This window comes from Channa argus, chromosome 7, assembly GCF_033026475.1.
Source record: "Channa argus isolate prfri chromosome 7, Channa argus male v1.0, whole genome shotgun sequence".
NCBI classification, from domain to species: Eukaryota; Metazoa; Chordata; class Actinopteri; order Anabantiformes; family Channidae; genus Channa; species Channa argus.
Window position 1 is genome coordinate 2,188,138 of NC_090203.1, and position 23,139 is coordinate 2,211,276.

General features: G+C 41.3%; 1 protein-coding gene across 2 annotated transcripts; it reads right to left on the bottom strand.

Annotated features, from left to right (window-relative positions):
* Window positions 1-201: 201 nt before the first annotated feature.
* On the bottom strand, window positions 202-19,162 carry lingo4b (leucine rich repeat and Ig domain containing 4b). Of its 2 annotated transcripts, none has more exons than XM_067511065.1 (3): window positions 18,705-19,162; window positions 3,460-3,575; window positions 202-3,328 (listed from the first exon to the last, which is right to left on the bottom strand). In XM_067511065.1, the coding sequence occupies exons 2-3, from the start codon at window positions 3,460-3,462 to the stop codon at window positions 1,499-1,501; spliced, it is 1,833 nt and encodes a 610-aa protein (XP_067367166.1). In that variant the 5' UTR covers window positions 3,463-3,575; window positions 18,705-19,162; the 3' UTR covers window positions 202-1,498. The 2 variants fall into 2 exon arrangements, with proteins under 2 accessions (XP_067367166.1, XP_067367165.1); XM_067511064.1 differs by lacking the exon at window positions 18,705-19,162 and adding an exon at window positions 5,784-6,492.
* Between the last annotated feature and the right edge of the window lie 3,977 nt (window positions 19,163-23,139).

Sequence of the window (23,139 nt, forward strand, 5' to 3'; positions counted from 1 at the left end):
AGAGATTAAGTGCTTTGGTTATGCAAGCAAATGTTTCCCTCTCTTGCCAATTTCTCCAACAATAGTCATTTTGGATGAAGACCCACTGAGAGATTTGGTTTTAAGATGATTGGATTTAGGTTCCCCCCCCCCCACCCTCCACTTGATGACATTCCAAAATATTTTACATGAAACGACTCAAGAAATTGCATCCACACAAGACAGATTTAAATATAGGCATTTAATGACATACAATGAAAAAAAAAAAACTAAAACCTGTCGATGCTGTAAGTGTGCATGAATTACATTGATACTTTTCCCGGTGTAATAAAGCATTGCTATGTGCACACAGTTAAGTTTGTACTGTACACAAGAGTGGCATATTTGAGTGACGCTAATCCCCAGAACAAGAAAAAATGACAGACTAAACCCTATGCACACAAACGTCCTTGACCTAAATCTTTACATAATAGCGGTGATCAGGTGAGCATTCTCTCTGTCGACGGTGAGAATGTTACTGAGGCACGTACATTTCAGTATATTGTGTGGATTAAAAAATAAAAATAAAAAACAATGTTTCTTAAATATAAAAAAGGAGAAATCATTGCATCTGGTGAAACTAGAGTATTCTAATGTAATTACATGCTAAAGTACCAAAAAAAAAAAAAAAAAAAGTGATCCAATTTGAACCTGACAACAGCCCTATGTACAGTATGATATGCTATCGCCGCTACATTTAAGAGAAGCACTACTCAGACGGTAGCAGAAAGCACATTTCCAGTTCAGCACACCTGAGACATGCTACGAAATTCCCAAATCTTCTAACCTTAATCATAGGGTTGAGACATTATTTGGCTGGTCAGTTCCTTACATGAGTTGCAATTACCAAAAGCTTCATAGTCACACATCCACATGTTAAATATTTTAAAACCATTGCGCAAATAAACTCCTCGATGTGATCCCCTATGTGAGCATAAACAGCAACCCCGAGGGACAAGTGTTTACTTGGTGTGTATTGGCAAGTGAAGACATAAAGCTGAGCACGTTTGTACAACATGGGTGAAGAAACGAGCACCTCCTATGTTTTGACAAAGCAGAAAATTGTGTGAAATCCCAAGTGCCGTTGTGTGTTAATCCCCAAATCTGATTTACCACTATCAATTTACAAAATGAAACCTTTGCTAGGTAAGTGGTCATTGCCTGTTTTAAAATTACAAGGTGTTGAAAACAAATGCACAGCAACCACGAGACAGCTCTGCCTACAATCTGTTAACATCTTTCTATTCCGGGATCATGAGATATTCATTAGTTAGATAACACAGCCAAGTGGGTGCTGAGATGTAATGTGCAGCTCTAAAATTAGAAGAGGACTAGCACAAGCCCAACAAACTGGCACTAATTAGGCCTCTCAAGGGGCCTTTAAATTGAGGTCTCTGTCCTTGAGTGTCCCAATGGGCGTTGCCACATTGCAGAATAACTCACAGTCAATATGAAGACCTCTTTGACCTTTTCCTTGGCTTTAGATAAGTTTCATGGTGAACCTGCCACCGTCACCACCATCTCCTCCACCTCCACCCATTGAAGACCGGGGAACAAAGTCAATAGTTGCTGTGTGCTTTATCTGACCTTTGCTCTGACTCCAGAAAAACATGAAGACAAAACAGATGGCCACTGAGCTGAGAAAAGACAAGAAGCCCATGGTGGTGGCGATGATCAGAGTCTTTGCGTCAAATGGATATGGCTTGGCCATTTGAGCTGAGGAGTTGGCGGCTTGGGTGTTTGAAGGCTCTACCCAGCCCTTCTCTGTGAAGAAAGGCATAGTTCGATTATGTGGGAGTCCCTTCACATACAGTCCGACAGTCCGACTGTCATTGCCAGCTGCATTACCCGCCAAGCATTGATATGTACCACTGTCCTGAATTTGGGCATAACGCACCTCTAGAGTGCCATTTGGCAAAATTCGGACTCGTCCGGTTGGAGAAACCACGTTCTTATGAGATGAGATCCAGGTGATGGATGGCAATGGATCCCCATCAGCTTCACAAGAGAAGAGAACCGTTGTGCCCTCTTCTACTCTTGCCTCCTGTGGCCTACTGTCTTTCACGCGAGCTGGGCGGCAGGTAAACAGCCTTGGGAGCTCCTTCTCAGAAAAGTCTCTGAATTCACGCTGCCTCACTGCATCAGGAGACAAACAAGTGGGCTGATGTCCATCAAAGTTCAGACGCAGTCTGCGGCGAACAACCCAGAGAAGCCGGCAGTCACATGCTAGGGGATTCCCATCCAATCGCAACACCTGAAGGTTCCCCACTGAGTGGAAGACACTCTCTTCCAGCGTGGCGAGCTGATTAGATGTCACATTAAGCATGCGAAAGAAGGCCAGGCCCCTAAAGGCCCCGGGCTCTATTCGTAGCAGGCTCCCCCCTGCTAGGTGTAACTCTTGGAGTCTCAAGAGGTCCCCAAGCAGATTACTTTGGATAACAGTAATGGGGTTGTAGGACAGGTCCAGGAAGCGCAGATAGACCAGGTGGCGAAGTGCTGAGTAAGGAACTACACTTAGGTTGCAGTTGCTGATAACAAGGGAGGTCAGATTAAGACCAATCAGGCTGTTGCTTGCCACAGTGTCTAGTGATCGCCAGTTTGCAATCAGGAGGCTGCGCAGACGGTGGAGCCGTCGGAAAGCGTTGTTGGGCAGTGTAGAAATTGTGGTGAGGCGCAGTATGCGAAGACGAGTGAGGCTCTGGAGCTGGGACAATGCCTCAGAGGGAATTGAGGTCAGGTTGCTACGATCTAAGTTGAGCTCTTGCAGATTCTGAAGACCGAAGAAAGCTCTCTGTGAGATGAACACCAGGTCATTCTCCCCAGCTTCCAGCACTTGCAGGTTCACCATTTCTTTGAATGTATAGTCCAGGAAGACTAGAATCTCATTCTGACTTAAATCCAGAAAGCGTAGACCGGAAAGGCCAGAAAACACCCCAACTGGCATAATCTTGAGACGGTTATTTTTAATCCGAAGTGTCCGGAGACTCTGTAGCCCCTGGAAAGCCTCCACCTCAATCATGGAGATTATATTATCACTGAGATCCAACTCTTGAAGTTGTGGGAGGCCTGAGAACTGGCGGCGGCCCACTGTCTTAATCTTATTTTGCGATAAATCCAAACGCCTGGCATCACCGGAAAAGCCCTCCGGCACCGAGTTCAAATGTTTGCCAGAGCAGATCACTTCTTTCACCTCCGTTCGACAGACACAGCGTGGAGGACAGCTTCCCGCAGAAACTCCCAGTCCAAACTGGAGCACGATGCTCCACGCCCCCCATCGGACGACTGACTCCACATACATCTTACCTCCAGCCTGAGGAGAGATGCATGGATAAAAACATTAGCTCAGACCCAGAAATACATTAATGTTTTTCCAAGAAATGTACAGTTAAATCCCAAAAATGAGACATTTTCAATTGCCAGTTTTTTTTAGTTTAAACTCACCATTTCAGTCTCAGAGTGCAGATTTTCATACCCAGTGGCAGTCAAGTTGGAATCAGGTTCGAGTTAAGTCCTCTGTGGAGATGTGGCTCTGTCAGTAACATGCTCTTTAAAGTGGCCTGGGTTTAACAGAGAAACAGAAAAACAAATCTTAACAACATTGCACATTGTCATACCACAAACTGAACTGAATGAGCCTGTGTGCTGTCAGTCCAACAGCTTCTCCACACTAGAATAAACATAAGAAAATTGTTAAACTAGTTCATCCTCCAACTTTTAAGTGTCCCTGCTAACAGGAAACCAGGGCATACCAACTGAAAACCAGAACAAATAAAACTTTCTGAACACAGTCTCCTGCTCTGCATTTTAAATTATTATTTGTATCAGCTGGTCTCACGAAAGACAATGACCAGAGTTCCAATGTGGCATTTAAATTAAGGCGAGACAAAGGTTTTCTAGTCTCTGATGACTCAGTCACACTTAATCTACACCTGTCAGTGACGTGTCATTTTACATGCTCCCTTTAGGTTTATTATTTGATATGTGAACACAACAAAAAATGCACATATTGGTCAAGAGTGTGTGTCAGCATGAGGCAGACGTCGCAGCTGCTAAGTTCAGCCTGCATGTCTGTGTCCCAGACAACTAAATCCCTACTTAGGTTTAGATTATCGAAGAATACGTGTAACTTTTTATCTGCACATTTCATCCGTCTAACAGCTGGAAAGCAGCACTTTAACACCCATGGACGTGTACACATCTGATCTGAAAAGCAAAATGAGCGCGTCGAGCCTCCTGTGCGAAGCTGTGATAGTGCCGACGAGGCCTCGGTGGCATAGGAACTTCGTGAAGCATCTCGATTTAGGCCAATTAGAGTCTGCCAGCAACAGGCTTATAAACCAAATCATTCATTATGTCGTTAAAACGATACATATCAGAAATGTAAATGTCGATAACGTTTTCCTCTCTTTACTTCCTTCCTTCCTCTGAATTACTGTATGAATCACAGTAAACTTGTGATTGATGTGAGAATATTAAAAAAAAAACAACATTAAATATAAAAAAACTCTCCTAAACCATCACTGGCACCGGCGATCAGGTTGCAACCTTCCCCTGACTTCAATAACGTTTTCACTGAGTTGTCTTTATGTCCTCATGATGTAGATTTGGGCCACGATATTGTTACGCCTGTAACTGGATCTTCTAGCTACAGGTGTATTTATACTACAATTATTAATTCACTGCACTCAGTTGATTTCCATTTAACTAATCGTGATACTTTGTCTTCCATTGTAATTTGTTTATTAAATTAAAGTCAAAGTTATCTTTTAAAGAAAACATCCAGGGGGTGAATAGGTTTTTTTTTGGTTCAGTAAGTCCATTGATTATTTATTTATTCTATGTTTTATTCTGTTTAATATAGTTTTTTTTCAAATCGCACATCTACAGATGGATTGTTGTATCCTGTGCAGCCTGTAAGCATTTGGCCCTGAAATTTACTGCGTCATAAATTTATCATTATTTTTGTGTGTAGAGTTTTAGGGCAATGACACAGTCCAGAAACAGAATCTGTATAATCGTTTCTAACCCTTCCAAAAGAATCCATGCATTTTATTTGGGATATGTTTACAAATCTAACAAAATGAAAGCTTATCGTCTTAATTCCAAACATGAATGGAAGGCATTTTGGGAAATTGTACATCTGAAAATCAGGACTGACCAGCTTATTAAACACTTGCTGTATTTCACCTATAGTGTCAGTGTCCGAGACATATAACCTATATAGTGTTTTTAGATTGAAATACTATATATTAAAATGATTGTGACTAATGGACATTTAGAATCAGGGTAATATTTTAGGGTAATAATTAACAAAAGTCGATGCCACTAAGTAAAAAAATGTTCAAAATGACTTTAAACTCTAAAGCATGAATCTGACATTATGCAACATTATTGATGATAATAATAAAGTTTACAAGCAACTTGTTGTGGATGAAAAGAGGCCCGCTGATGTAAAACACTGCACAGTGAAATATCGCATAATTACATTATCCTACCAGTGTCTGGCCTTGCCAATGGTGAGAAAGTCTGTGAAATAAATTATGTATTTCCTCTCCAACAACTTCCACTCAGATCTGCTTGTATATGCAACAAAGCTACTGAACCCAGAAAAGCAACACTTATTCTTAATGCAACACATACAATTTCCCACAAATGCACAGAAGACTTAACTGACAGCACTCGCACAGCAAAGTTCCATATCATGCAGATATGCTAAGGTACATGTACTTCAAAAAACCCAGCAAAAACTATCCAAAATAATTTACCAAATGCTGGAGTGAGTGTAACCTGCAGCAGCAGCAGCAGCAGCAGCTTTATGCTCTCCACCATCAGACAGATTCCAGAGTGTGGACGCGTCCTCGCTGCAGCCTCGTCTCTGAGTGGCAGAGCTGTCGACAGTCCCAGAGCTACACAGACTTTGTCTCATGCCTGCTCTTATACTGGCTGGCTGACTGGGAGCGCTGAGTCACGACCCAACACTTGTGCTTTAAGATTCCCAGGACTCGTGCTAGACTGAAATCTCAGAGAGCAGACGCGCCGTGCACACACCAAACACGGCTTTTATCAAATGTTTGGCTGCAACTAGTGGGACGTTTTACCGTAGCTTTAGTAAAACAATAGTTACAGTACTTCATTTTAATGTATTAGATATTGTTGACTTTTATTGTTCCTCTTTTGTCTCCTATCTCTATTAGACTTCTTAGACTCCGTATAGGATAAAAAAAATCTATCACAAATAAACAGTGTGACCACCTGCAACAAATCTCGGCTGTTTAGCACTGGAAGAACCTAACCTTTGTGTAACACATGGGTGGGGTTCACCATTTAAATATGCTGACCCCTCCTCTCCCCCATGAACCTTCTTGTGAGAGACAGAGAATGGCAGGTGTGGGGTATCTCAGCCGGGTGAGCTGTCAGTTGCTGAGCCCTTCCAGCCAATCAGGGGTCACGATCACTCCTCCTCTGTGTCTCCGAACGCATCATAAACAGCTACAGTCCACAGCCAAAGGTCGCAACCCTAGAGTCACGGCCACGATAGATGCTGTCGGTCAAATTGCAAAATCAGGAAATGTATGCATTTGTAGTTTGGGCATCTATTTCTCACCCTGTGTGGATTGTAGCTGCGTAAGTGTCACCTTACAGTGGTAATTATGGTAACTATTTTCTGTTGGGCACAGCCACTTGTTGTTTCTATTAATGACGCAGTTTGAAATGGGAGCGAACAACAGTCAGTCACGGAGAAACAGAACGCGTGACCCCTCTGGGGGCATAATACAGATCAGACTCATTTTTAGTTATTGGTTATTATAACCATCTTTGTGCAATTACTGCCAATGTAGCTTCCACTATGATACCTAGGTTTTCAAGTTCAAACAGGATTTAAATTACAGGCTTGAAATTCCAAGATTAATCAGAAATTAGACCAACAAATATCAAGCAACAAAGGAAGAAAAATAAAACACTAAAATATAAACACTTCCTAATATGATAATGTTGAGATAAAAATAGTTCTATTTTCAAATACGATGACGACTTGAGTGTTTGGTTGTTACTGATAACTACGAGTGAGTCTGTCCAAAAAAGAGGTACTTGAACACACCGCAAAAGCTTCTAGCCACAGGTCAACTAGTACATTATGTGCCTACATGAAAGGAGAGGAAGGAGAAAATCTGCCAACGATATAGGAGACACAGCAAAAACTAGGTCTGTACTATGGCGCATACTAACAGCTTGGTATGTTACGGCCCATATTCTACAAAGTGATTATAGGAAGAAGTTTCTGTTCAGTTTGATATTGATAGACGATGTTGTTTGTGTATTTTAACCCAACAATACACTGACTAACAATGTCTAGAGCAGATTTCTTGTGATAATAGTTTCTTTCAAAATGTACTATATAATTGCACAATGCTGCACCACTTTAGTTTTTAATAGAAGCTAAATGCTACTTCCTGCTTCTTTTATATCATACATCAATTTCAGTGATCAATTCTAATTCCATTTAGTAATAAAGTACAGGAAGGTCTCTCCATCTGGTCGGATTTGCTTCCTTAGTCCAAGTCTGACCAGAGTCTGGAGAATGTGAGTGACCAATATGTACCTACCATTTAATGTCAGACAAAAGCATTCACCCTCCTCAAGCCAAGCTAATGACTGTCTATAACCTAATAAACCGTCACGATGCCAAAATGCAAACAATTTGAGAGACAGTGGGATGTTACCTCTCCTCAGACAATCCTGTGGCAGAACTGAAGCAGTCTTTTTGGACCTAGTCCCACTGTCGCTTAATTCATTGAAACAAGTCATCTCCCCCTGACTGTGCTCAGTTTGCCCTCTCTGCTCTGTCATCACACAAAACTCATCAAGTCTCTCCACCCGGGTCCTTATCGCCTTACATCAATCTGTGGCCAGTTGCCACCCTGTGTTAACATTAGGACTTTCTTCGGTGAGCGAACACAGCTGCGGATTTAGTCTTTCCGGTTGTGTTGCATGCGTTTGCTCTTTATGATTCTTAACCCCAAATACTCGATTCATCAACTCCGCTCAAGTTGGGACATTTTTAACATTCGTCTTATTCACTAAACCGCTAACAAGGGCAGAATCAAACCCAACTTTCGTCCCACACTCAACGATAACGAACACCATTAACCTGCTGCTATGTGGCCTGAAGCAAAGACGAGGAAAGATTTTTTTTTTGTGTGAACTCTCCTTCTCACTCGTGTCATGACTTCATCAGACTCCTGTCTAAGCTCAGCTCTTTAAGTTTCAACTTGTGCCTGCAGCAAAATGTGAACTGATACAGACAGTGTGTGTGTGTGTGTGTGTGTGTGTGTGTGTGCAGCTTCTGAGCTTGAGACTTGAGGTGAACTCATCCGTTGCAACAGGTGCATTAAACAGGAACACGACCTCATACGGGCCACGTTATGACACTCTGTTTCCTTCTGAGTTTGGATGCCCCAAGCATACGTGTCCGTGCCAAACGGTCCATCTGACAGAGAATGCACAGTCTGAGCCCAGCTGGGTTTTCCGACACTCGTCAAAGTGCTATTTTTAGCTTGTCACTGTGAGGAAGACAAGAGCCTGGCTCAAATCCCCAATTAGAGCGGCTGGAACAAAACAACAGTGCAGGGGATCACCGAGCGTGGAGCTTGTGTCTCTGCACATTTTGTGAGTGATTTTTGTCGTGTGGTGGTGATGGTGCTGGTGAGAGTCGCAGTGTGTGCTTGTGTTTTCTGTGCTTCTGGCACCTGCTGCAGTGTGACAGCCCCTGGGACCTCCTGCATGCAAGCAGCAAATATTAAAAGGTTTGCTGGCAGAAGCGGAGCAGGAAAACAAAAGTCTCCTGGTCTTTCCCCCCGTGGGTTTGTCAGGGGAAGGATTTGTAAACAAGTTCATGTCAAGAGCTGCATTTAGGTTAAGTAAAGAAATACAAAGGAAGGAATGGGAGAAGTTTTCGTTTCACAAAAGGAGTTAGTGAGCGTCACGGTGAGGAGTAACAACTCAGGCCGGAGTCAATAATACAGCAATACACCCTCCTGTATTGCAAGGTGAAGACAAAATGATTCAGCAGGAGTTGACATCATCTTTTTAGTGGGGATGAGTTGTAATGTTAGTGAGGTCGACTCCTGTAATTCACTTCACCTTTCACAGTAAATTACAAACAGAACCGCATCTGCAGTAAAGGGACACATGGTTTCACTAATGGTAATGATTTTTTATAATCTGCTCTTCTTGAAATCTACAGATTGTACAATAATTATTGCAAATAATAGAATTTATAATCATTGTGTTGTTTGTTTAAATAATATAATTAATGTTGTTAATAATTAGCAAACTGCTAATGTCCTGATCCTTCCAGATTCTTCCACTCCCAGTATTCACAAAAGTGCTGAAAACAAAACTCTTCTTTAACTTCCTATGCATATAAATCTTTTTTTTTTTTTTAATCTGTTCTTTCTTGCACTTGCATCTCTAGAAATGCTTTTCTCCTTAACTTAGCGTCATGGTGTCTTGTGCCTCACTTGTAAGTCGCTTTGGATAAAAGTGTCTGTCAAATGACTAAATGTAATGTAATCTGAACTGGTCAAACTACTGTATATTAATCACAAAAATGCATAAAGGCTTCATTGTTTTTATTTTATTCAGATTGTTTAAGCATTTCTGAGTTATCATTTCTGTTATACTGTGGCAAACAGTGCAGAGGTCATATTGTCCATGATAATCATACAATTAAATTCAAACTGTTCTTCAACCCTGTGTCCCAAAAATGACATTTGTATTTGACTAATTTACCGCAGTAAAAAAACAATTTTGGACTCACAATAATTATTAATGAATTGATAACAATGAGCGGATTCTCCAACCATCCATTATCTATACTGCTCATCCTGTTTAAGGAAGCTGGGATTAGCTCCCAGCTGTCATTGGACAGAGCCACACAGAGACCATTCACTTATTGTTTCTATCGTCCATGTGATAAAAACATTTTTGATTTCTGTTTCCATTAACTTACAAATATCTAGACGTTAAACACATCAATAAAATGATTACAGACAACATTTTCGATTATATCAGATCTTACAGATTAGTTTACACTTGTACTGACAATAACTTTGTTAAAGCTTTTGTGGTAAAGGTTAGGAATCAATCTGGTCTTATACTCACCATTTACATTCAACCAAATCACCTTATCTAAGCTTAACCCAAGTGATTTTCTTGCCAGACTGTCCGGAGTCTGCAACTCACTTTCTACACCTACTGTCAACCCCAGTACTTCATTATGACTCAGTTGCATTAGTAAATGTTGTGCTTTTATAATTTTACAAACTGTGACCATGATCCCATTTGCAGGAATAAACAGCTTGGTAGTGTCTGTATGTGGAGATGGGCGAGCAGGTAAAAAGTGAGCATCAGTTGTTATCACATAATCCAGTTTGTGGTGGACTAATATAAGGTCTACATAATTCATATCCACATTAAACAATCTCTACACACTTAATTTTCAGACAGAGTGAAGGTAAAAAAAAAAAAAAAAGTAGATGGGGACGGATTTGATGTCCCCCTGTGACAGTGGCATACAATTTATTATAAGGTTGTCTTGAAATACAGTACAACCCAATAGCAAAGAAGTTGTGTGATCTGTGAAACCTACAAAAAAACAGAATGCAATGATTTGCAAATCTCAAAAACACATGTTTTATTCACAATAGAACATAAACAACTTGAAACTGAGACATTTTACCATTTCATGGAAAATATGAGCTCATTTTGAATTTGATGGCAGCAACACCTCTCAAAAAGGAGCATTTCACAACTAACTAGGTTCATTGGCAACAGGTCAGTAACATACTGACTTGGTATAAAAAGAGAATTTCAGGGAGACAGAGCCTCTGGAATTTATAGATGGAAAAATGCTCCTCAATGTAAAATTGTAAAGACTTGTAAGTTAAAGCTGTATGATGCAAAGAAGAAGCCGCATGTGAACACGATCCAGAAACGCTGCCGTATTCTCTGTGTCAGAGCTCATTTAAAATGGACTGAGGCAAATGAAAAACTCTTCTGTGGTCAGATGAATCAATGTGTTGCCTGCAGTCCAGACCTTTCACCAATAGAAAACATTTGGTGCATCATAAAACAAAAAATCCAGCAATAAAGGCCCAGAACTGTTGAGCAGCTAGAGTCCTGCATCAGACAAGAATGGGACAACATTCCTCTCATAAAACTCCAGCAACTGGTCTCCTCACTTCCCAGACATTTACAGACAGTTGTTAAAAGATGATGGGATGCTACCCAATGGTAAACATCACCCTGTTGCAACTTTTTTGAGATGCGTTGCTGCCATCAAATTCAAAATAAGCTGATATTTTCCATGAAACCGTAAAATGTCTCAGTTTCAACATCCGATGTGTTTTTGTGTTCTGTTGAGAATAAAATATGGGTTGATGAGATAAGCATTGTTTTTTTTTTTTACATTTTACACATCGTCCCAACTTTTTTTGGAATTGAGTTGTAGATTGCACTTTTTTTATGGCTCTGTTTTGAAATGTTTTCACCCTTTTCATATGAGTTCTGTCAGGGACAGGGAATTAATTTAAATGCAATTTCTATATTCTCTGGCTTATGATCATTTACAGTGTGTCTGTGTGTATGTAAAGCTGTATGTGTGATGTTTGGTACTTTTGCAGCCGTATGCATTTTTATGTCACTCGCATTAGCCTGTAACTAAACTACTTAATAATATTTTCTTTCCTTCCTTTTTAAAAATGTTTTGCTCTTCTTTGTTGCCCACTTTAACAATTGAGTTTTATATATATATAAACCTTATATGCATGTGAAAATGTAATCACGTCTGTAAGGAAGAGACACAAAAACGTACGGGTATTTACACCCACTAGTGGAAGTGGGTCACGGTGACAGATCCACTCCCATCAGTCCTGCTCCTCTCTGTGTCGGGTAACGAGAGTTAAGATTCTGCTCGACATCGTGCAAACTGCGCCGTCTGCAATATTAATAATAGCACAAATAAATGAGAAAAGGGAATTAGTGCAGCGCCTACAGTATGTGATGTGACAAAGGAGGTCGTCTCAGCTTACAGGAATAATGGACTGGGTCCATAAGTGTCCATCTGAGGGATGATGGGGAGTCATGGATTTAAAAGTGAGATCACCAATGATACAGGGTTTCCAAACTGGAACAGATTTAGTTTGATCAAAGCACTGATGGAACCAACTCCAGGCAACAACACAACTGCACGATGTAGACAACTGTAAATGGCTGCTTATATAGGACTTTTATCTTCTCAATGTTGCTTCTCAGGATTTATATATATATATATATATATATATATATATATATATATATATATATATATATATATATATATATATATCTCAGGATATACTGAGAAACCAATAGTTTCTCAGTATATTTGACTCTTCCAACATCCCACCCTCCCCTCAGGTTAAGGGTCTGGGTGTCATCCTGGACAGTACCCTCTCATTTTCTGCCCACGTCAGTAATATAGCACAATCTGCGTACTTCCATCTGCGTAAAATCAACCGTCTCCGACCGTCACTTACTCCCCACAGTACAGCCACTCTCGTCCATGCTTTAGTTATATCCCGTTTAGATTGTTATAATTCTCTCGTTTGGTTTGCCTCAGAAATCCGTCCGTAAACTTCAGCTGGTCCAGAATTCGGCTGCTCGTATTCTCAATAGAGCTCCGTTCACAGATCATCCTACCCCCATCCTCTGACAACTACAATGGCCCCCGGTCCATCTCCACATTAACTATAAGATTTTACTTCTCACGTTCAAGTCCTGTCGCCTGTCTTCTATGGGGACTAAGGCGTTCAGTCACTCTGCCCCCCATCTCTGGAATTCCCTCCCATCAGACCTTTGATCCATAGACTCTCTCCCCGTGTGCAAATCTCATCTGAAAACTAAAAATCTTGCCTATTCCACCTAAAATCAATAATAAAAACATTCTTCTTTTTCAACTGTTTCATTTATGTTGGTTCTTCTTATATGCTACTATCGTTAATCTGTTTGTTGCTTTATCTAATAAGGTGACCTTGTATGGTGACCTTGAGTGTTGAGAAAGCCTATAAATAAAATGTAGTATTATTATTATTATTATTATTATTCACGCTCACACATCAATTACAAGGACACTTTCATACATAGCCAGGGATCGAACCACTGACTCCGTGGTTCATGCCTCACCAAGTGAGCTACAGCAGTGATTCCATTTTTGCAAAAACACATTTGCTTTTGCAGTTTAGCCAGGAGACAGGATGAAAAAACAAAGGTAGAGTTGATTTTTCAGACCACTGAAAGGAACAATGAGCGCAATGAGGTGAAAAGGGGGGGTAGGGGTGGGGGGGTATAATGAGAAACAGAAGAAAAACAATTTAGAGAAAAAAGAGGAGAAAACAAAGAAGGTGAAAAGGGACACAAAGACAGCGATGGAAAAAATAAAGTTGGAAGAAACGCAATAAAGAGAGAGAGATGGTGAGGAATTGAAAGGTAACATAAGAAGAAGATAACGGAGGGAAATGAAGGGTAAATGGTAAAATTGTTTAAAACAGGAGAAAAGAAGCAGTAAGTGATACAAGATGAAACAGGAGCATCACAGAGAAAAAAAGTAGAAATCACTTCTGTAATTTGACAGAAATGTGATCAGCTCCATAATCTGGTCTCACTGGTGAGCAGGTGGAGCTTTGCCTCTCTGGCACACTTATCGGCCCGGCTTGCTAATCTGACGCAGCCAATCCACAAACCCACCTGCTTCCAGACTGAGCCAGAGTTAGTGTCTTTGAGCAGTTTCTGAACTTCTCTCCTCCATTTGTTGTCCTAATTTATAGCAGACATTAAAGTTCCAACATAAAGGTTTGCAGTTTTTTTTTTACACGACTGCAAAAGTAACATAACATTATCTAGTAAAGTAGTAATCGGAGGCAGAAGGCCCAGGCATTTTGCCACCCTGAGGGTGACATGCTCAGGCACAGTCAGAGGCCTTTTGGATTCAATATTTTCAATATAAAACATCAAGTTACCTCAGTGACTTAATCTCTTTAAACACTTAGATATTTTACACGGGCAAACTTACATAGCTGTTCCAAATCCTGCACAGCGATGATGTGTTTAAAGTAACTAAAAGTATTTGGTTCGTACAGTATAAGGGGACAGAACACGACTCCCAAGTGTCTCCACCCTGACTCCTATTTAATCATGTCAGGTTAACTCCAGTTCATATTCACTGCCATAAAAATGTTAAGACGATCACTGAATCATCGGTTGCCCGATGCATCATGCGTCACACACCTGTGTGTGTTAAGCAGAATGGAAACAAGTAGTTTAGCACGGCTGTGTTATGGATCGGTTTATTGTTCCGATAAAACAAGGGACGCTGGAAATTCACTGTGATAGAAAATGTTTCCATGAATACAGTCCCATGGAAAACTGTGGCCTACAGCTAAGAGGAAGGTGGAGGTGAGTAGCAGTGGAAACAGGGAAAATCAGAGGAAGAGAGATTTAGATTATTTGCAAAAAAAAAAAAAAAAAAACAACAGAGACTATTGTGTCTGTAACTAGTGAGTACGGTACGTTTTTTAAACCACCCACTGTGATGGTTCACGTGTTCCAGCTTATGTGGTTTCTTTTTGACCACTACTATACCAGCATACTGTATATGTGGTATGAATATTTTTACTGTGGTGACCCAACTGGGGCACATGCTCAAAATAGGGTGCTTTTGGAAAATGAGTTAAAAACCTTGTTGAAAATAATAAACTGTGTATTAATAAGCTAATAGTGTGAGTTAAGTGTCACAAATGACAAATATGTATCATGAGCGAATAATAATAAACATTTGCAACTGCTACAAAATTTAAAACATATAAAACCACCTTAAATGTATGAAACAATAAACTTCTGTCTATTTGTAATGGCAGTGATGTATTTCAGCTTCAGGCACCTGGGGTGACCCATCAAATGTTAGGGCCACGCCCCCAGCCATATTCAGAATAATAGATAATAAGCTATATGCTTTGGGTTAGTGCGGTGTGAGCCCTCTGCGTCTGCCAGCAGAGGTTAATGTGTCTGCTTTCTTTCTTTCGGCAGAACAGCAGCAGCAGAGAAGCTATGCGACTCTGTCACCTGCTTATATCTGTGTCCTCGCTGCAGTTTTATAAACTGACAGCTGCCGTATAAAAGATCCACAGTGAAACAGCAGCTTTTTCCACGATGAGTTCGTACACATTTACTATAGGACAGTATAAATGGCATTAGTAGGAAGACTGATGTGTGTTGATGTCTTATTTAGGTCCTAGTACTAATGAAGCTCTCCCCAACTTCCTCGGCCACAATTTTCTGGTGCCGCCACTGATTATACGGACCTGGTTCTGATTGAAGCCCTGTGAAGAACTGCCCACCTCTCCGAGAAGTCTTCTTGGCCACTGAGCGCTAAACAGGCTCCAACCCTCCCTCGGCTAAATGGGTGTAGAAAATGGACAGACAGAGAGGTCCCAACTTCCTCCTGTCACTACGATAGCTTTATTTGCATTGTCAGCTCCTTTTCTGGACAGGAAGTGATGATTCTAATACTAGTGAGAGCTGATCGTGCGTGGGTTGTTAAGGACGTCTATATGCTCGAGAATATCTAAAGGCTGAATGGTTTCTACAGCTGCAACCTTGATGCAGTGAAATGTACAAATATGGATAAAGACGCATTTTTGTAATCTTTGTCCTCAGAGACATTTGTGGCATTGCACTTATTTGTACACACACATTTCTTCTTATATTTACTGCATTTGGTTGAAAAACATTCCCAGTAAAGATAATATCTTATAGCTGTGCAACTTGTCCAATGTGCAGTGAGCTTATTGTTGACCTCTACTGGTCATTTACCAGAAAAAACCCATTAAATACAAAGGCAGTTTTATCAAGCGTAGTTGCAGTCGATGACTTATGCTCTCTGGCCACAGGGGGCAGTGATGGCACTGAGGCTACGGCTTCGTGGGAAACAGTTACTGGGGAAATGAATGCCATCATTTTTGTGATTAGTTTAAGTCCTTAAAAACAGGGCTGGGAAAATTAACCAATTAGGCCACATTGTCCAGAAAGTAAAGGAGCTGCTGTATCTTCTGATAATGTGAACAAGCTGCTCGGTCTCCCTATGTGGTTCAGTGTAAAGGGGGAGCAGGTCCCTATTTTCCAATAGGTCTAAAATATTGATGTATTAACATATAGTCCTATGGTAAATCTCATTACAAATTGTATTCAAAACACAACCGTGGAAAATCGACTCAAACCAGGCATGAACACGTATATTTAAAAAAACTGAGAACGGTGAGGGGAACGGTTTTGCTCCTTTTCCTCCCTAATACATCCAAGTTTCCTCAGAGCTGTCATCTGAAGCAGATAGCCTGAGTCAGGTCAGGTGGTTAAATTGAGTTGGTTGATTTATTGCGAAGCTTTTTTCTGGGAAGGACGGCACAAAATAGGCCAAGTGTTTCCGTACTTTCCAAATTAAATTAGCTCAAAATTCGATTTTTGTTGCCAAGACACTTGTGTCAGGCAGGAAGCTCAGAAAATCTAAATGGAAAGACACAACACTACATGAAAGAAAACATGAAGCATAAGAGAACCTAACCAATATAAAGATTTATTTTTTAACAAGGCTGCTGCTGACACAAGCTCCAGGCAAATGGCATTCAGCTCTCCATTCATGGCCTGGCTACATTTCTCTACTGGCCGTGAATATTACATCTTTATATTCGTCTACAAAAGGACTTCAAATGATGTCGCTTGAATAGTGTTGTTGTGCATGATGAATTCAAAAAGGCCCCACAGACTCTGCCCTACATAGATGTTTTCATGTGCAACCCCCTCAAAAGCAGGTCTGGTTGAGATTCAGAAAAGACAAAAAACTTACAGAGCCCATATGAAAACTGACAAATGTCTCCATTGGGAAAAACAGGCAAAGTACTGGACATAATGATGTCAATCTCATAGCTATTAAGACTGGAAAATGTGGTAGGTGGATGTGCCAGTGGATTGTTCCAAGCTCAGATACGCCTTCTCTCCCAGGGCCGCAGTTGCTGAGACCCAGTTTTCTGATTTCTTCAAACAGCACAATGAGCTTTTTAAATGTTTCTAAAATGTTATTTTTCAGCTAAAGTCAACAGAGGATATTGTTTCTGTTCTGGAAAACGTCTTCGCAGCTCTTTAATCCACAAGCGTCACAACTATTACTGTTGGGAAAAACCCAAGGGCACAATATTGCTTTTAAATATGTTTGAAAAATTGTTCTTTTCTGAGAACAAGAAACTACTTCTTGAAGGGTAAATGAGGGGTAATTGAATTTTACATTCCAACTCCTCAAAACACTATATAAGTAGTTGCAACGAAGCAAAAATGCTCCTAAAATTTAAAAAGATGAGAAATGTTGGTTTTCGTACTCACAGGCACAAGAATGCAGAGAAATAAACCGACAAACATCTATGTTAGTGTCAGCCAATATGCATTTAATAGCTACAAAGAACACGTACACCCTGGAGCCTTAATGCACGTTCTACCACTGAGGCCGTACGGTCACAGGACGTAGTTATACTTTGTTGCCTGAGGCTGAAATCATTTGAAGTCAGGAACAGCTGCCCAGTATAACAGCACAGATAAATCATCTCCTAACAAGGAGACTGACATACTTCCTGTGAATAAAATGCCCTCTGATTAAATTGCCCATTTGGCAGAATCCCAAGCGAAAACCCTCGGTTCTCCCTTGATGGTGATCTGCTCCTCCTGAGCTGTGCAAGGATGTGTGTGTCCTCATTAAAGCAGGAGGAGGAGGAGGAGGAGGGGGAGGATGAAGAGTTTGCTGCTGGTCTAACTTCACCTCACACTGCCCTTTACTGCAAATGCTGATCCTGGCTTATATCACACAGCAGGTGAGATGGGAATCAAACCGAACATGAGCCAAGCTTGGAAACAATACCGATTTTTGGGGTGACAAACTGTGAGCTGCACACACATGCACACACACGCGCACACACACACACACACACACACAGTGTCCCAGAAGGGGGAATGAGGCTGCAGTTACTGCTTTCTGTAATCCTGCTGGAACACAGTTAAAACACAGTCTGCTGTGGCCCTTTTTAGGTTTATGGAACAAACTATGCTGAGGATTACTGTTCACACGGACACAGTGCAGCTCCACCACAAACAGCAGCAGCAGTAAAAACACACATTTACCAAAGCAACAACTCAGCAACAATATCAAAGTCAGAACTAGATGTTATTTCTAGGTTTCCAGAACAGAATGTTTCATTAAATTAGATGAAACAAAACGACTAATAACAGTATTAATATAGGTCAACACTGACCCCACACTAGTGTCCCAACACAAGGCTGTGATATAGAATTTAAAGAGCAGCATTAGGGGCTTTTAGTTTAAAATATGACCACGACAACAACAACAAAACCATCAAAATGGGTCACGACCCCAACATCTGATCTTATCCAGACAAAAGCAAAAAGCAGCAGAACTACAGAAATATCAACCAACTGCAAAGAAACACAAAACTTCCCAGTGAAAAACACTGCAAAGAGGAGTCTCAGTGAATCCTGATATATTTAAAGTGATGATATTAAAAAAGCAAAAATTGACAATCAAATGCACCAACCTGCAGCTTAAGCTCCGAGTTGAACCACAGCCACTTAAGGAAACCTCTGCATCACAGTAACTCAGGTTCTCCAACAAGTAGGCAAAACTCTTAAAAGCCTGGTAAGTGATTCAGGGAGGGGACAGAGTCTCAGCAGGTCTCTGTGGGGGGAAACATCACATCCAAGCCGCCACCTATTCCGCAGTCATCGTCCGTCTCCAGCAGAAAACCATCTCTGCTCAGGACACTTTCCTTCTTTTTCCTCGTCTGCCTTCAGTCAACCAGAGTTTTCCATCCAACATCTGTCACATCGGGGTCGCGCAATTTACTTCGCCCTCCTTCTTCATTAATTTCGCTTTTTTTCCCCCCGACTGCCGAACACCTCGGGGAGTTTGGGATAATTGCGCTGCTAAAATAATTCAGGTCGACTCGGTGTGTGTGTGTGTGTGTGCGCGCGTGCGTGTCGGTGATGCTGTGGAGAAGCCGCTGCGCTCTGACCGCGTTGCTGCTGATGCTGCGCCCTCCGCGTCTCCGTCCCTCCCCTCAGCTGAAGGCGAAGTCCCACAGGTTCAGAGCTGGATTCGCGCCCTGCGTGGCGCCTTAAAGCCTCAGATCCGCAATTAAGAAGTAATGTAACGAAGAATGTGCGCGTTAGGCTGCGGTTGGAGCAAACAGAGGTGGATCTAGATTGTGACCATCCCAGGACACATGCTCAAAACACAGTCACAAGCTGCATATTCATTACATTGTGTCGTTTTGTGCCTTTAATGCCAAATGTGTAACTTATGTATTTCATGTAGTCCACCAGTTTTAGTTGGAAAGTTGGAGGGAAAATCTAAGGTGGCCACACTGCAATTTCAGAAAGCACTAGCAAATGTTTATAAAATGTCAAAATAATTTGACAACACAGGCAGCATTAAGAAAAGCCACAAAGCCACAACACAAAAAAAAAAACAAAGCCACCAATTGACAAAAAGCTACGAAACAATGGAAATTTCTCCGAGAGCAACTAAAAATACATTTGACAAATGTAAATATATCAATTTTTAGTGTCCCTGGAACTGTTGTAGACAACTGGCATAGTCAGGCGACACAACATATTAACGTAATATTAACGACATTTAGATTTGTAAATGTGTTTTTAGTTTGGTTTGTTTTGTAGCGTTTGCAGCCCTTTTGTTAATGCTGCACCTGTGTTGTCAAATTGATAACGTGTTTTGTCTATTTGCAGTACCGTGAGCTCTCAGGCCAATATTTTATTTATTTATCATCATAGTATTTTATTTCGGCCTCAGATTTGGCCAGTTCTGCTTGACAGTTCTACAGCAGGTACCTATCTTCTTCTCATTGGCCAATTCTCACTTTCCGTGTTTTTGTGTCTTTGTTTCATATTCTCAATTGAACTTTTGTCATCTCCCAAGTCCGTGGTTGACTAGATGGACTGTCGATGGATGACGTTAACAAGTGGCTCGTTTTGTTGTTCGTAGAAACATTTACCATAACCCCACTGTCCCTGTAGGAGGAGCACTTCCTCTCCATGTTTTGGTGCAGTAAATAGATGGCTTTCAATGCCCTTCCTGCTGCAACCCTCCCATTTTATACGGGCTCGCGACCGACACCATGGTAGCCCTTGGTGGCTGGGCGGGGCCACACTTGGTGGAGTGCGATTCAACCCAGCGGCCTTCTGCATCCCAACCCAATGCTCCACCCATTGAGTAAATGTTCTGCCTGTAAAGCGCTTCACAGTGTTGCTTCTCATTCACCCATTCATGCACTCAAACAGCAATGACAGCGGCGATGTTTTCAGTTCAGCGTGTTGCCCAAGGACACTTCAAAATTTAGGCTGGAAAAGGAGTAGAACCACTGACCCTGTGGTCTATGGATGACTTTAGCCAACTGGTGCATATGTGTTGATCATTTAGAATTGGTGTTTTTACATCCTAAGTGGGTTATATGGTGCTTTTTTTTTAGGTAAAATATGCTAAATACAAGCTATAAGATAAAAGTTATTTGTCTACTAGTATTAGTGAGAACAGAACCCAGCTGCAATTCCAACTAGCTGATGCACATAAAAGCAGATTTTTGTCAACAAAGTAACTCTTAGGACACATCCAGGGTGCTGGAGAGACGTGCAAATAATAACATGGGTGGCAAAATCCCCAAGCTGTCAGCTCTGAGGGGATTTGTGATTTATTTCTTTTATCCCTCACACTGAGTGAGTGCTGGCATGTTTCCAGCACAGTACATTACTATCACAGCTTGGACGGAGAGATGGGCAGATACGCATGGGTCAGACTAATCTCTGGCTTGAACAACAGCTGGATGGGATGAGGATGAGCAGACACCGACCCTGTAGTAGAGGCGAGGAATACCCTCCCTCTGTTTCTCACAAACACTGCCTATTAATGAATCTGCTAGTCCCGAATTCTTTGATTTATAACATCGATGGTGCTGGTGAGAGTCCTCAGTTCAACTCGGAGCAAATGCTGTTAAACTAGGATCATTATTATGGTCAAAAAGACAGAAGGCTCAGACTGAAATATGCATGGACTGATGAGCGCACTGCTGTATTTCTGTAGGTCTGCATGACGATGCTGGAAATCAGGAGTCATCCAGAACAAAGTGGTTCTTTCTCCTTGTTGTCTTCTTTAGCTTCCCCCTGGTGGGCTGACCTTTCCCGTCCGGTCAGAACAACAGAGATGTCTCCTACTGCATGCTGAAAACTCACCTGCTTAACATGGACCTCACGTTACACACACACACACACACTAACCACGTAAAACAGCAGAAGCATTTACAGCCGTTGGGAATGGCTGTAAATAAAGAAAGTAAACCACCTCCGAATGTACAAATAGAGTCTGTTTTGGACCCTGAGACAGTTTTTCCTTGATCTTAGTCACTCGGCTGTTATTGTACACAGTGACAGACGTAACCCTGTCAATGACACAAGTGGACAACTCAGACACATCACCGTTCACACCATGCTGTGCGCTTCAGTGATGATCCTTCTACTACGTCAGCCACATGTTTATAACGAAGTTCGTGTTTTATGTTTTTAACTTGATTTGATTTGTGTGGAAAGTCAAAAACACATTAATGTTTCCAAAATGGTAACACAGCACTTGATGCCGAGGGGTCCCACAGAAGGGCACAGTCGTTCCCATGGCATCAGAAGAGTAACGCAAAAGGGGGCCTGAAGCATCCAAATGAGATGACGGGGAACAAAATAAATGTCAAATAGTATTTGTATAAAGTGTGGTAGACTGCAGCACAGTCCTGGGTTTGATTCCCAAACAGGATGAGCATGTTCTCCTTCCTCTGGCTGCTCCGGTTTCCCCTACTGCTAAAACCGTGTGTTAGGGAGCAGCTCAGCTTGGCCCATAGCGGTGACACGCTCAGTCACAGAGGCTCAGGACAAACCCTCCGACACAATTTTGCTGTATAATGACAAATAAAGCACTTTAACTCACCTATTATCTGACACTGTGGGATCAGAACTTTTAAAGACAAAGTTTTACTGAACATGTTGAATGATCTCAGTCCATTTTTGTGTTTTTTCTGTTACATGGTGCGTTAAAGGTCATTCACTACACTGTGGTTTTCTATGTTGCTGCTCCGTTGGTCAAACTGACAGTTCTTCCCATTTTAGACTATGACAATGTTGTCTATAGGTCGGCTTCAAAAACCCTCCTACATAAGCTCGATGTCATTTACCACTTTAATACTCACCACTGCAGCTTGTGATTATTGGTGAATTGGCCTTCACTCCATCCATTCCTGCAGACTGACTCACTGGTTCTGCTCATTGAGAAAACACGGTCATACTTAAGCTCAATGCTCAATATTCATAACCCTAGTTGTAGTCTTCGTTCCAGTAGTTTAATTAACCTCCATATTCCAAAAGCCTCCTTTCAGTTTTCAGCACCAAAGGACTGGAATCATTTGCAACAAGCTCTAAAGCTCAGCACTTTTATTCTGCTCCATACTCCAAGATCGTTGAACTTGTTTTTAACTATCCATTTTTTTAATGTATGTCACTGCATATATGCTGCACTGTCATTATGAATGTTTGAATTTGTTGGATTTGTTTAAATGTTTTCTTTTAAATCCCGGTTTTGTATCAGTCTTTCATGCTGCCTCTTGGCCAAGTGTTATTGTTAATGAGAATATGTTCTCAATTAGCTCACCAACAAATAAAAATTATTTGTCCCATGCTGCACTGGTTTTCAGTCCCAACACCCCCAAATGGGACCGAACGTACCCCAAAGTCGGTTGCTGAAATATGCCAAGTTATTCAAGACTTCCTCCGTTGCCTAAAATGTAAAGTCATCCATCCAAAGAGACCTTCCCTTTAGAATTTAGCATGTTAGCCCATCAGAGTTCAAGTAATGAACAGGTGGGTGAACCTAAAAAAAGACAAACAAAGACCGAGGTGAGAGCAGACATCCAAAACTGA